Source organism: Tachypleus tridentatus, chromosome 9 (assembly GCF_004210375.1).
Source record: "Tachypleus tridentatus isolate NWPU-2018 chromosome 9, ASM421037v1, whole genome shotgun sequence".
In the NCBI taxonomy this organism is placed as follows: domain Eukaryota; kingdom Metazoa; phylum Arthropoda; class Merostomata; order Xiphosura; family Limulidae; genus Tachypleus; species Tachypleus tridentatus.
In genome coordinates, this window is record NC_134833.1 from 106,902,057 (window position 1) to 106,915,199 (window position 13,143).

At 33.5% G+C, this 13,143-nt stretch overlaps 1 protein-coding gene across 1 annotated transcript in view; it reads right to left on the reverse strand.

Annotated features, from left to right (window-relative positions):
- Positions 1-13,143, reverse strand: part of LOC143227447 (angiotensin-converting enzyme-like) — a 103,322-nt gene that overhangs the window by 69,547 nt on the left and 20,632 nt on the right. Inside the window, exons 8-11 of the mRNA XM_076458894.1 lie at positions 8,560-8,684; positions 5,425-5,523; positions 4,262-4,406; positions 4,044-4,142 (exon numbers count right to left, since the gene is read on the reverse strand). Of these exons, the coding sequence (XP_076315009.1) occupies positions 4,044-4,142; positions 4,262-4,406; positions 5,425-5,523; positions 8,560-8,684 (468 nt within the window). The remainder of the gene's footprint in view (positions 1-4,043; positions 4,143-4,261; positions 4,407-5,424; positions 5,524-8,559; positions 8,685-13,143) is intronic.

Genomic DNA, 13,143 nt, shown 5'->3' on the forward strand with positions numbered 1-13,143 from the left:
GAGGAATCTTTTTTGAGTTTGTTGAGTCTTGTGAATAAGATTACATGGTTTTGAAGCACGTTTATTTTTATTTGATATTTTTGGCAATATTCTTCCAAGTTATTTAATACTGGTTGAAGATTTGTAGCTGCTACTGATGAGGTTGGAGCACTTTTCCGAACCGCTACATCGTCCGCAATTGTGACGTATACCTATAATATAGGTCTTTTAATGGTACGTTACTCACATACATGATAAATAATATCTTATTTATTTAGCCCGATAGGGCTAAATACCCCTCCTTGAGGGACTCCAGCCTCTGGGTGTGCATTTGCGCTGGGCAGTTTGTTTGATTTTGAATTTCACGCAAAGCTACACGAGGGTTATCCGCGCTAGCCGTCCCTGATTTAGCAGTGCAAGACAGCTAGTAATCCCTGCCCATCACCAACCCTTGGGCTACTCTTTTACCAACGAATAGTGCGATTAACCGTAACATTATAAGGCCCCCACTGCTGAAAGGGCGAGCATGTTTGGTGTAATGGGGATTCGAACCCGCGACCTTCAGATTATGAGTCCAGCGCCCTAACTACTTGGCCATACTGGGCCTGGCACTAGATAGTCGCCTTTCACTGGAATCGTGAATGGAATAACTGAATATCTTCCCTCAAGATGTCTTTGCATCAACCATCTCACTTGAGATCCTATATAGTCTGTTTAAATCTAACGTTTCTTATTTAAGAGAAAACGTCGGGTTTATCCATAATGATTAGCGCTATCCGTGTAACTGATCATTCTCATTCAGTACGTGGAAGGCTGTAATTTTGAAATATAATCTAGGTCATTTCTATCATCAACATTCTTGCGCAACACCCATCGTTACAGCAACCCCTTCTGTGGGCATAACAAGTATTATCTCTTGAAAGCAAGAGATCCAGAATGAAGTCAACAGTTTTATGAACCACATATATACGAAAACTACATAGATTAAAAATAAACGAAACTTTTTCAAAATTTTGACCATAAAAGAGCAACATAGATAACGCATGATATACCTCCATACCACATTTTCACGAATTTATATCTATACTACTGTTTTTCTAGAGTAATGTAATTAATATTGTTATTCACTGAGCACACAAAAATGTCTAGTTCTTCAAACATTTTCATACCACATTGCAAAAACATTTCTAATTAATTGGATTTTGTTTGTTTGTTTAGAAATAAGCACAAAGCTACGCAATGGGCTATCTGTGCTCTGATCACCACAGGTATCAAAACCCGATTTTTAGCGGTGTGAGTCCGCAGACATACCGTTATATTACTGGAGGGCAATTAATTGATAAAAGAACCAATATTCTAATTATTCTAAGTTTTTTAAGACTAATCCTCATTATCCCTGTTAATTAGACTAATTATTCTTGTGTTTTTGAATTAACAAATAGTTTGATTGATATTGTTGTTTTTTATTAAGCACAAAGCTACACAAAGTACTATCTGTGTTATGCCCACCACGGGTATCAAATCAAAACACGGTTTCTAGCGGTATACGTCCACAGAAATCCCACAATTCCACTGGGGGACGAAACGTTTGGAGAAGAATCCAAATACATCTTTGAATTTATATCGCTAAACTATGACATTTTTACTCCTTTGCTAAGCCTCCTCCGTAGTGGTTCAAAGGTAAGTCAGAAGCCATACAATGCTATAATCGAGTTTCAATACAAGTGATAGACAGAGCAGAAATAACTCATTGTGCAGTTTAAAGCAACCAAACCTCAATGTACTGTATCGAATGAATAAGATTATTCTCGTTAAACCAATGAGCAGTTCTACCTATACTCGATAAGGCTTTCAAGTATAGGGATCTTTATTAAAGGTACTCTGATTATTGTAAAATAATATTGTTAACTTAAAATTTAGAGAAAAATAATATCACAAACGAGAATTCAATCACGGCAGTGCAGGAGACAAACATGTAAGGATTTAAACCAGGACTTGTTTACCTCACAGAGTCAAGGAAAAATTTCGGTATATACAATACAGAAGCATAGCATGAAAAATATTTCTAAACATTCAATAAAAATATAATTGCCAATTTTGAATGGAACTATGATATTTCAAGAAGACCCATTACTTTCTGAGAAATATTGATACCAATTTTTCTTTGAGTGTTCTGTTATTGTGATACAAACAATGAGCTATTTTTGTTTTTAGAAAGCTTATCCACAGACAGATTTATGGGTAATTTTTTAAAACCTAAATGTAGACTGGATATTTTCTTCAAATTTAAGAACGGAATATCACTTCTGATAACGTAAAAAGTGATTTATGAATGCAAATGTCCCAGGTGCAGCTCTGGGTATATTCAGTCTACCACCAGATGGCTAAAAACACGTATATAAAAACATGTAATTTTGTTAAATGACAAGAAATCTAGTAAGAAATATCAAATACTATTATACTGTAATAATACACTCATGTGGTTTAAGATATTGTCCACAAATAACGGTCAAATAATTCTAGGTAACAAGGAAATACTGTAACATCATTAATTAATGTCATCAATTGACGTATTGTTAAAAATATATAAACTGGTCATGATCTATGTGTGGCAGATAAAATACGAATGTACATCATCAAAACTTATTCTTAGACTAAGACGCGCCCTGCTTTTTTGTTTGTTTTCAAAGTATGGCACATTACGCATGAACTTTAAACAATATTTATTAGACATAATATCTTTAATCCGTGATTAACAAGTTTCTGCAATCCATATTTTATTTCTTAAACGTAGATTCTTATCGAATTTAAAGTGATCTATACAAGAACAAGAATACTACATACAGTAAATCTAAATCTGTTTGACAGATGTTTTCATCTATTAATACATTTAAGATAATCCGGATTAAAATGAAATATTTTAAAACAGAAACGTTAATCTATAATTAGTTTGTTTTCAGTTCTTGTCAGAATAAAGATAACTATTATTACAATGGGCGCGGGTTGGCGAGTAGGCTTTGAAGTCGTATGTTACCACAAAATGTTTTTTACACTTTAAGCAGTGGATGCGTTATAAGTGTGGCAGTAAGTCCCTTAACTTGGATGGTAGGACGCTACTACTGTCTCTTTTCTTTCTTTGTTTGTAGTATACAGTTATGGATGGCGACAGATAACTTTACTAATTTTGCCAAAAATATAAAATTATTGGAACAGAAAACTTTTAACGTTGTACAAGTGAATTTCAATCGACGATTGACACATTACAGTTAGTTCAAATTTGATATAAAACAAATCATAAAAGACCAAAAATACATTTAACATTAAATAAATGTGTATATGTGATTACTTATCTAGTGCGACAATATAACAGAACTATATTAGTTTCTCCAAAAGTAAAATTGCAGATATAATATGCAAAATATTCTCTGATTTGTCGTATCGTCTGCTATGGATTACAGTTTCGCCTATTAAAGGCGATAAATATATAACACTTTTTAACTCACGGTTTAGTAATCCAGATTAATTTTGGTACGTGAGTAATAAAGTGACATTACGTCAAATTTATTATTTACTATTGGACCAATTGATGATATTACAGATTTATTTTCGCTTTACCAAAGATAAAATTGAAAATATAAACTGTGACGTAAAGCAGCTAGAACCTCCAGAAATAATTAGTGTGTCAATTCTTATGGCGCTAAAATAATTCGTATTGGAAATACGTATCTTTTTTTATTAGTAAACATAAATCTATAACTAATTAACTGGCCTAATTTTGACGTGATAAAATGGATAGCAAATAAAAAAATAAAATGTGGGGACATTTAATGATCCAAGAATCACAAGATGTATTGAATATCTCTCACAGTTTTTTGTTTTTTTTTCATACGATAAATCTCATCATCACCAGATATTACATGATTGAAGCTGAAAACATTAATATTTTGGTCTTTGATTATTGGTTGGTTCTTACACATTGTGTGTGTGGAAATAATAAATATTTTATATTCATTTTTCAGTGAACCGTGTTGTATAATCGATTATGTACTGCTATCGGTTCTTACCGAATGTACGGTACGCCTGATGGAATGTGGTATTTGGCTCCAGCATCAAAATCATTTTCCGATCGTTTCGATGGAGGTGAAACGCCTTGATATTTGATCCTGCCAAAAGAGATAAGTTGCGAAAATTATTACGTCAGAGAAAAAGTGAACTTTGTGTATTTAACATATACTAAATACAAATATTTTACATTAGACATTGAAAGAAAGAAAAATATTACCTCAACTCCCACCATTTTTTATTCATGTTGTCATATGCAGTGTTACCACTGAAGACATCCCATCGCCACAGGTCCATCAAGTAGCCAAAGGGCAGGAAAACGATCTTCTCAAGAGCCATGGCCAGTAAAAAGTTGATGTCGGTTTCTGAAGTACGCATAAGAATTAGACTTCTTATACATAAATTCTAAATGTTCATACAATGTGTGATTAATTAAATTGTTTTCCACTATTGTCCCTGAAAGTTAGTTACTTTGAACATAACCTGAACAAAGCAGAAACTACGCCTCATAATAGAATCTGTCCACAAGTAATTAAAATCACTTTTGACTGTAAATGTTATTTTGTGTCATAATTATTTTATTTTTAATCATTCCACTCTGGATTTCGAATCATAAGTGTGTAAGGTTAGAATCTGAGATCTATCTCATGCCTTCACAACTTGCTGGTAAGGAAGCCTTTCGTTCATTATTATACTTCAATAACTGGGTTAAACTATGGGTTTAACTGGGTTTAGCTAAAAGTATTTCTTAAAATCCTCTTTTCGTACGTAATGTGTAACAATTAGGGCAGTATAGTAACGAGCCTTAGATGGTAAAAGTCTGAAGGCATTAAGGACTAACATAAGTTATTAAAACTGCACTTGAGAATGTTGAAACTTGTTATGCATGCTACAACTAACCAGTACGACTATAATGGTACGTTACAATAGTAATTTACCAAAGAATTGCACAAAACAAAGTGTACATATTGGTTTATTAACTGATTTTCTACTGGTTAGCTTTACTGTAACTGTTAAGTTACTGGGCATTTAACTGAATATTTTACAGTGTGTTTAACCGGGTTGTTTAAAACAAAGAATGATTAGCACACTTATAACTGATTCATTACTTGGTATGTAAATAAGTTTAAGAAATGATAGCTAGCCTGTAACTGGTCAGTTACTGTATTCATAACTAAGCGCAGGCGCACACACACATATATATACACTCACAAACACATTTCATTCTATCAAATGTTACAATCGACACACACTTTTACTGGATTAGTAAATGAATTATTTATTAATAATGGAGCAGTGGCCTGAAATTAGTATAGTTTATACATGTTCAACAGTCTGTTATTTTTATTCACATTAAACTTTTTTACGTTAATTAAAACTTACCTTCGTCTTCGACGAGTTCGTCGAGCAACCCGATTTCCTGTAAGTGTTTTGGAGTAGATACAGACAACGACATTATGTCACCAACCGCTTCATGAAAACCTGTAAAGAATTTGCAAAGTGTAAAGAAACTTATTGTTACTATTTCTGGTTAGTTAATGTATGTTATTTGTATATTTGAGTTAATGCTTCCAACTTTAGTAATAGAAAAATGAAGACTTGTTAAGTTTCCTTGTGTAATGTACGAAAAAAGCGACGTATTAATTACATCTATGAGAGTGTGTTGATAAGAGCATTTTCATAGTGTCTATTACAGTGTGTTAATGTAACGACTAAAAAGCAGTCTTTCATTCTGTCCTTTTATTCAAGCAATGTTCTAATCATTTTATTTGTTACTATGGGTCATTTAATTAGTTGTTCGCGAGGAAGTACGACAAATACAAAAGTAGCAAGTCAGTGCAATTTCTACCTAGACATTTTTTATTAGTGAATTTAGATCTGTCATTAGTTACGTAAAACAATAAGCACTAAAACCTGTAGTACTTGATGCTAAAAAATAAAATGCTTTTGTTATTATTAATTGCACTGGACTTTGTATTTTATTTCCACCATAACTCATAAGAAAACAATGAACAGTGGAAAGCGTGACTGTTATAACAGTCAGCGCCGCGTCGTCCGCTCTGAACTATCTTCTCTACGATACTCTGTCCAGTATCTAGCTCTCTAGACCTTCTTCCATTCTTCTCCTCTCAACATTCCTCATGCCATTCCATCATATTATTTTATGTTTCCTTTTGGTCTGTTTCCATGCGCTTGCCATCTCTGCACCTTTCTGGTCAACCTTTGTTCCTAAGTACATTATCCCCACCTAGTCAAACACCAATTCTCTGCTAGTTTATTCAAGTTTATTTATTCAATGATTCTTTATACCTTTTCCTTTGTGGTTCTCTGTTGTCAACGTATCGTTAAATCCGGTATAGGCACCAATCATTGAAATCATCTAATCCCTGTCCAAGCCAATTAGAACACCGTAAACAAAAGCTAAAAACATGTACACGACAATTACTTTACATATAGAAATCATTGTGAAAATAAGATTTCTTATTTGTGGCATATTTAAAGAAAGGTTTCTCATATCTTTGAAATACCCTTTTAGATATATACTTATTGAAAGTAGAATTTTTTTTAGTTTCTTGTGAAAAAAAGCAAATAACATTGGTGTAGTACAGAGCAATTTTGTACAGTGCTCTAACGAAAGGAAATAAATTTGCCATATCAATAGTTTTATTTTGCTACCCTTCCATCCGTTTCAAATTTAGACATAAATCAGGACACAGATAATTGTAATGAAACTGGATCGAATTCATCCAAACAATCAGTGTACAAGAAACAAAATAGTTAAAAGTTAAACCAACAAAAATACAGCATTGTAGAGAGCCATATACTATAAATTACTAAGAAAAAGAACATTGCTATGAAGTTAATATACGTACATACATATATAGGGTATTTAACAAGATAATAGCCCCCAGCTAGTACAGCGGTAAGTCTACGGATTTACAACGCTAAAATCAGGGATTCGATTTCCCTCGAGGGGCTCAGCAGATAGCCCGATGCAGCTTTAGTATAAGAAAACATACACAAGATAATAGAAGCATCTCACTTTTTAAATCCATGTTTTGATGCCTCTGAGTGTGTTTGTTTATAAGTGTAAAACTACACCTTGAGTTATTTCTGCAGTACCTCCAGCAGGTATCAAAACATGATTTTTACAGTTATAAGCTCACAAACGTAGTGCTAAGGCATCAGAGGTAACTCCTGCCATATAGTAATTTAACTGTGTAATTCTTATTATTGAACTTGACAGTGTGAGAATATTTTTTTCAGAGGAAAGTTATAAAAATTACTAGTTTAAAATGTTTGTCATATTTCTGAAGAAGCAAAATTATTGGTGAAAGTCTAGGTGAACCCCCAGTAACACGAACAATTAAAATAATGAATGTGATCCAGGAAATAGTTCAAAGCGTCGTCAGCATGGATATTGAAATATAAAACTACCACATAACAGTGGTCTAACCATTTAATAAATTGCGACAGAGGGTCACTAACACAAGCAGCGAAACGAAAACAAAAGACTTAATGTCCAGAACTTAATGTCAAAGATGGGTGTTCTAACGTATCTATCCAATACCTATACTTATTATATATAAAAAAAAAACTTCTTTGTTTATCCGCGAATCACTGCGTGATCTTTGGGCTAATATCTACCCAATTGCATAGGATAATACATTGGGCAAAGAAGCTTGCCATATGATTGTTGTTACTCAGTCTTACCCACTCTGAGCTACGCCCACAGCAAAAGTATTTGTTTAGCTAATAACTGCACAGTCTTGGACCAATGTTTATTTCTGAACTTGGTTATTTTCAATTTTTTCTTGATTTTTTTAAAAATCGTCCTTGCAAAATATTGAATTATTTGATTAAAAGTGTCACACATTCACGTTTTGCCAGGATAAATAACAACCAAGGCACACATTCAAACCCTTAAAGTGGCAGAGGTCTGAAAACTTCTTGTTTTTCACATGTTCATAAGTAAATAACCAAGAAATGTATTTTATTTTCGCCCAAGAAAGTAAAGAAAGCTAATGTGGTTCATCAAGAAACACTCATAGTATGAACAAACACTACAGAGATGGATTAGTAAAAATAAAAAAGTAAAGTAATTGTAACTCTATATCATGTGTGAAATACATTATGCACGTAAATAGATGTTATTGATGTAACTTATTAGTTTAAGCCCTACATTCAATCTTTATATCCTGAAAGTAGGAGGAATGTATTAGCTTGTTCCAGTTAAATTTCAATAAAGAGTGGAAGATGCGGCCCCAATAGTTCTTTTCCTCTTTTCTCTCTCTTTTTTTTTTTTTTTTTTTTTGCTATTTGGGGATACGCCATGTACACCAATCTACTGAACATTGTATTATTGTTCAACTTATCTATTGTCTTTAGGAAGAAATGTTAAAACTTAGAATATTGTTAAGGCACTTACAAGAATAAGACAAATAAACACCCTTCACGGGGTAAACAGTATATTTCTTTTCAGTGTTGTTAACGACGTATGCTGCTGAAGTAAATTACCTGGATTTGCTCCTCTTCTGAACACCACTGGTTGATGTTTATACTGAAGATAGTACTCAACATGCCCCATCTCGTGGTGAACAGTGACTAGCTGCTCCATAGTGATGTCAGTACATTGCTTAATTCTGTTGGGAGATAATTATTTATGCAATTCAAATATTTCTTGTACGTGCCTTCTCTTACAATAACTATTGAAAATTATGATACCTTAAGACATTAAGCAATTTGTTTGAAATTAGGCTTGTGAAAATTATTTGCAATTTGGCACGTATGTTTATTTGTTTGTTTTTTAATTTCGCGCAAAGCTACTCGAGGGCTATCTGCGCTAGCCGTCCCTAATTTAGCAGTGTAAGACTAGAGGGAAGGCAGCTAGTCATTACCAACCACCGCCAACTCTTGGTCTACTCTTTTATCAACGAATAGTGGGATTGACCGTAACTTTATAACGTCCCCACGGCTGGGAGGGTGAACATGTTTGGTGCGACCAGAATTCGAACCCACGACCCTCGGATTACGAGTCGAACGCTTTAACATGCCGAGCCCAGCACGTATGAAATCGTTATTATAAAGAAATCACCACATAGTCAATGAAACTTTGATTTGCTGACTCCTTTTGTTTTCGCTTTTTTACGTTTATTATTTTTCAGTTGTATCTATTTTTCTGAACTAAGTAATATGTGGTAATGTTTAGAACAAACAATGCAAAATAAGCCAAAGTGCATTGTATTTAAAGGCAAACACATAAAATATTTGCATTTTTCCGTATAACGGTGTACAGAAAAAACTACATCGTTACAGTTAACATAACACAGGAAATAGGCTTACCAAGCTATGAAACCAAGAGTCAGTCTAATCCTGTCATTATTCATAGCTATGCTGTAAAAATTAACACAACGATGAAGGAAAGAGATTTTATCAATGAAAGTAGAAGACATAGCATTCTGTATATGTCTGACCATTTATGACTAGGAGTCACATTGACGATAAAAACGGCGTTCAGTGATAATGCCAAAAGAATAGCCACGAAAAAGCTCATAATAAGGGAAAAAGAAAGTGACGACAATTTATTAATACGTTCGCTGCTGCATAATAAATAAATGATAAAAAAAACTGAATATTTAAATGGTATCACAGAGCAGTCACGCGATGATAGTATGGAACAAAAGGCATATTTTTGGGTGTTCACAATTCCACCTTTATTATTGAGGTTATTGATCACTTATTATCTTTGGCGGAAGTCAACGTTAACTACATTTATATATAGCTCTACGTTCTTACACCAAACAAAAAAAAAAAATTTTTCATTCCCCGATGGGGCAGCGATATGTCTTCGGATTGACAACGCTAAAACCAATTAACCAATAACTGAAAAAGAGCATAAACACTGTTTATGTAGTTAAACACCAATGGATTGAGAACTGCATCATTGTTCAACTTACCTAATGTGTTTAGGGAGAAATTTTAAAACTTAGAAAGAACACCCTTCGTGATCACCTATCTCTCGGTAGGCACAGCAGAGAACTTGATCTGGCTTTGCTTTGAGAGAGCACACACACACACACATTAAATTTTCTGTAGCATAACACACACACAAATGTCTTATATATCTCAGAAAATGTGTTAGCGCTCTCAGTGGAGGAATGCAATGAAGAAAAATAGCCACTACTATTGCAATAATACATAAACTCAGATTAAGTTTATACACTGCTGGTCAAAATTTGAAGGCCAATGAACATAAAGAAAAAAATATGCATTTTGCGTTGTTAGACTCAAATATTTATTTGAGTCGAGCTTCGAAAGATGAAAATAAGAAAAGGCAAAATAAAAATAAAAAACTTTTTGGCGTTTAATAGGGAAAATGTGAACACTATGAAATTAGCCTAAAATACTAGCTGGTCAAAAGTTTAAGACTATACTGAAATGAACCGTTAATCGGTAAACACGTAACGAAATTTAGTCATTTGTATTCAAACATTAGTGTTGTCACCATCTTCCACTGACATCTCCTGTGTTACATTGCAAAGTCTAAAACGTTGACAGAGTTTGAACGTGGCAGAATTGTCAAGTTGCAAAAGCAAGGTCTTTCTCAATGTTCCATCGCTGGTGAGATTGGGTGTAGTAAAAATGCTGTTGCAAATTTCTTAAAAGACCCTGAGGGATACGGAACGAGAATTTCAAGTGGTCGGCCCAAGAAAATTTCGCCAAGGTTGAGCAGGAGGATTCGACAGGTTGTCCGGCAATACACCAGTCGATCGTCGAACCAGATTAAGGCCCTTACGGACGCAGAATACAGTTCAAGAACAATAAGACGGAATCTACGAGAAAAACGCTTTAAAAATCGTAAACGTCTTTAAAGGCCACGCCTCCTTCTACACCACGAAACAGCTCGGTTAAACTTTGCTGAGAAGCACCAAAAATGGGACGTAGAAAAGTGGAAGAAAGTTTTGTTCTCTGATGAGAAAAAATTTAACCTGGATGGTCCAGATGGCTTCTAACGTTACTGGCACGATAAGGATATCCCACCGGAGACATTTTCTACACGACACAGTGGAGGAGGTTCCATCATGATCTGGGGTGCCTTCTCTTTCCATGGAACAATGGAGCTTCAGGTTATACAGGGGCATCAAACGGCAGCTGGCTACATTGGCATGTTGGAGAGAGCATCCTTATTGAATGAAGGCCCTCGTTTCTGTGGAAATGACTGGATCTTTCGGCAGCACAACGCTGCAATCCACAATGCCCGCAGAACAAAGGATTTTTTCATGTGAATAACGTGATTCACATAGTGTTCACATTTTCCCTATTAAATGCTAAAAAAATATTTATTTTTATTTTCCCTTTTCTTATTTTCATCTTTCGAAGCTCTATTGAAATAAGTGGTTGAGTCTAACAACGCAAAATGAATATTTATTCTTTATGTTCATTGGCCTTAAGATTTTGGTCAGCAGTGTATAAGAACAGCTACCATAACGCTGATAGGACAAGCCGTTTCTTGATTTATACCCATTTCTTATTTGATCCGCGACCTTACAACTTCATTCCATATATCAATTAATTAATGACGTGAAATAGGAAAAACACTAAGAGATGGGTGTTGAAAGCGGGTAACAAAACAACTCTGCCGCACTATTTTGGTTCGTACCTATTCGTGCAAAGTCAACCTAACCCACACAGTGTATACCATGTTTTAAGTATATACATAGTGAGTTCTTAAAATTTATACGAAACTTTTGGTGAAGTAATAATGAATAATGTCGTAATATGTTATATTATAAATAAAGTGTGTAAAGGTTAGGACTTTTATGTTATTTATAATAGCATTCGCCCCCACATTTTTTAAAGTTCACAGACAAAGGACGTGTTCATCAGTTTGTTATAACTAAAACTGAGGATAAAATTTTCAATTATATCAGGAGTAGGTTGTAACAACTTCCGTTAAAGCTATAACTTCCGAATAAAATGAAATTGAGTTGGAGTTATTAATAATGACAATAGCAAGTGGTTATAAATTATTAATTGTGTTCATAGGTAAAATAATAGCTAAAATGGGAAGATAAATGTCGAATAAAATAATGTTGATAATACCACGTTAAAAGTTGCAAAACATCATTTTATTGGATACCCTTTTTATCCTATTTTAAATACATACAATTACCATTTATATTAGTTGTGTTTGTTTATTGCTAAGCATAAAGAAAAGTAATAAGCTATTTGTGTTTGGCTCACCACAAGAATCTAGAGTATGTTTTTATGTTTATAAACCTTGGGACACTGAACAGGAAAATACACGTAATCAGAGATAAGTTTAAACATCAACATAAAAAGAAGTAATTAAAATGAGCGCCTACCAAATGTAACTTCTTCCTGAAATAAAACAAGGAATAAACCGTCAAAGATATTTTCAAAACAAGAACAGCCAAAGAAAACACTATTTTTACTCAAAGAAACGCAAGATTAGTGACAAACACACATAAATAATTAAAAATAACTGGCTATTAATAATAGCTGGTTCTCAGTCGTGAGAGAATTGTACATATGCCATTATAACCTAGTAATGGCTTTACGATAGAGACGATACTGTGCTAACAAGCATATTAAAGAAACAGTTATTAATGACAATTGTCTCGTAAAAATCAGGATAAAAATGATTACATTATCGATTTAACAAACCGATGTTATTAAAAACGAGCAAAGCATCCAGTCTTGTTTGTTTATACCCTCACGAAGCCTAAAATCAAAAATCAATTACAAGTTATTTATGCCAGCCTAGGTTTTATGGAAAGTTGTTTAATTTAGTTTTTAATTTTCATAAATATTTAGATGAATGATTTTTTTTTCTAAACCTTGATAAATAAGTATCGTATTTAAAACTTTGTTAGAGTAGCAATACATTATTACTAGTTAAAATTAATGCAGTGTGTGGTATTTCTAAACAAAACCTATTAAAATTCATTCGCGATAAATTGAGAATAAATGTTTATTTTTCTTACTAAAACTGTTTTAAGACTTCTTATTTTGAGAATTATTAAAATCAGTAACCAATTAAGTCAAAACGATTTTTATATAAAGAGACGTAAAACCAAG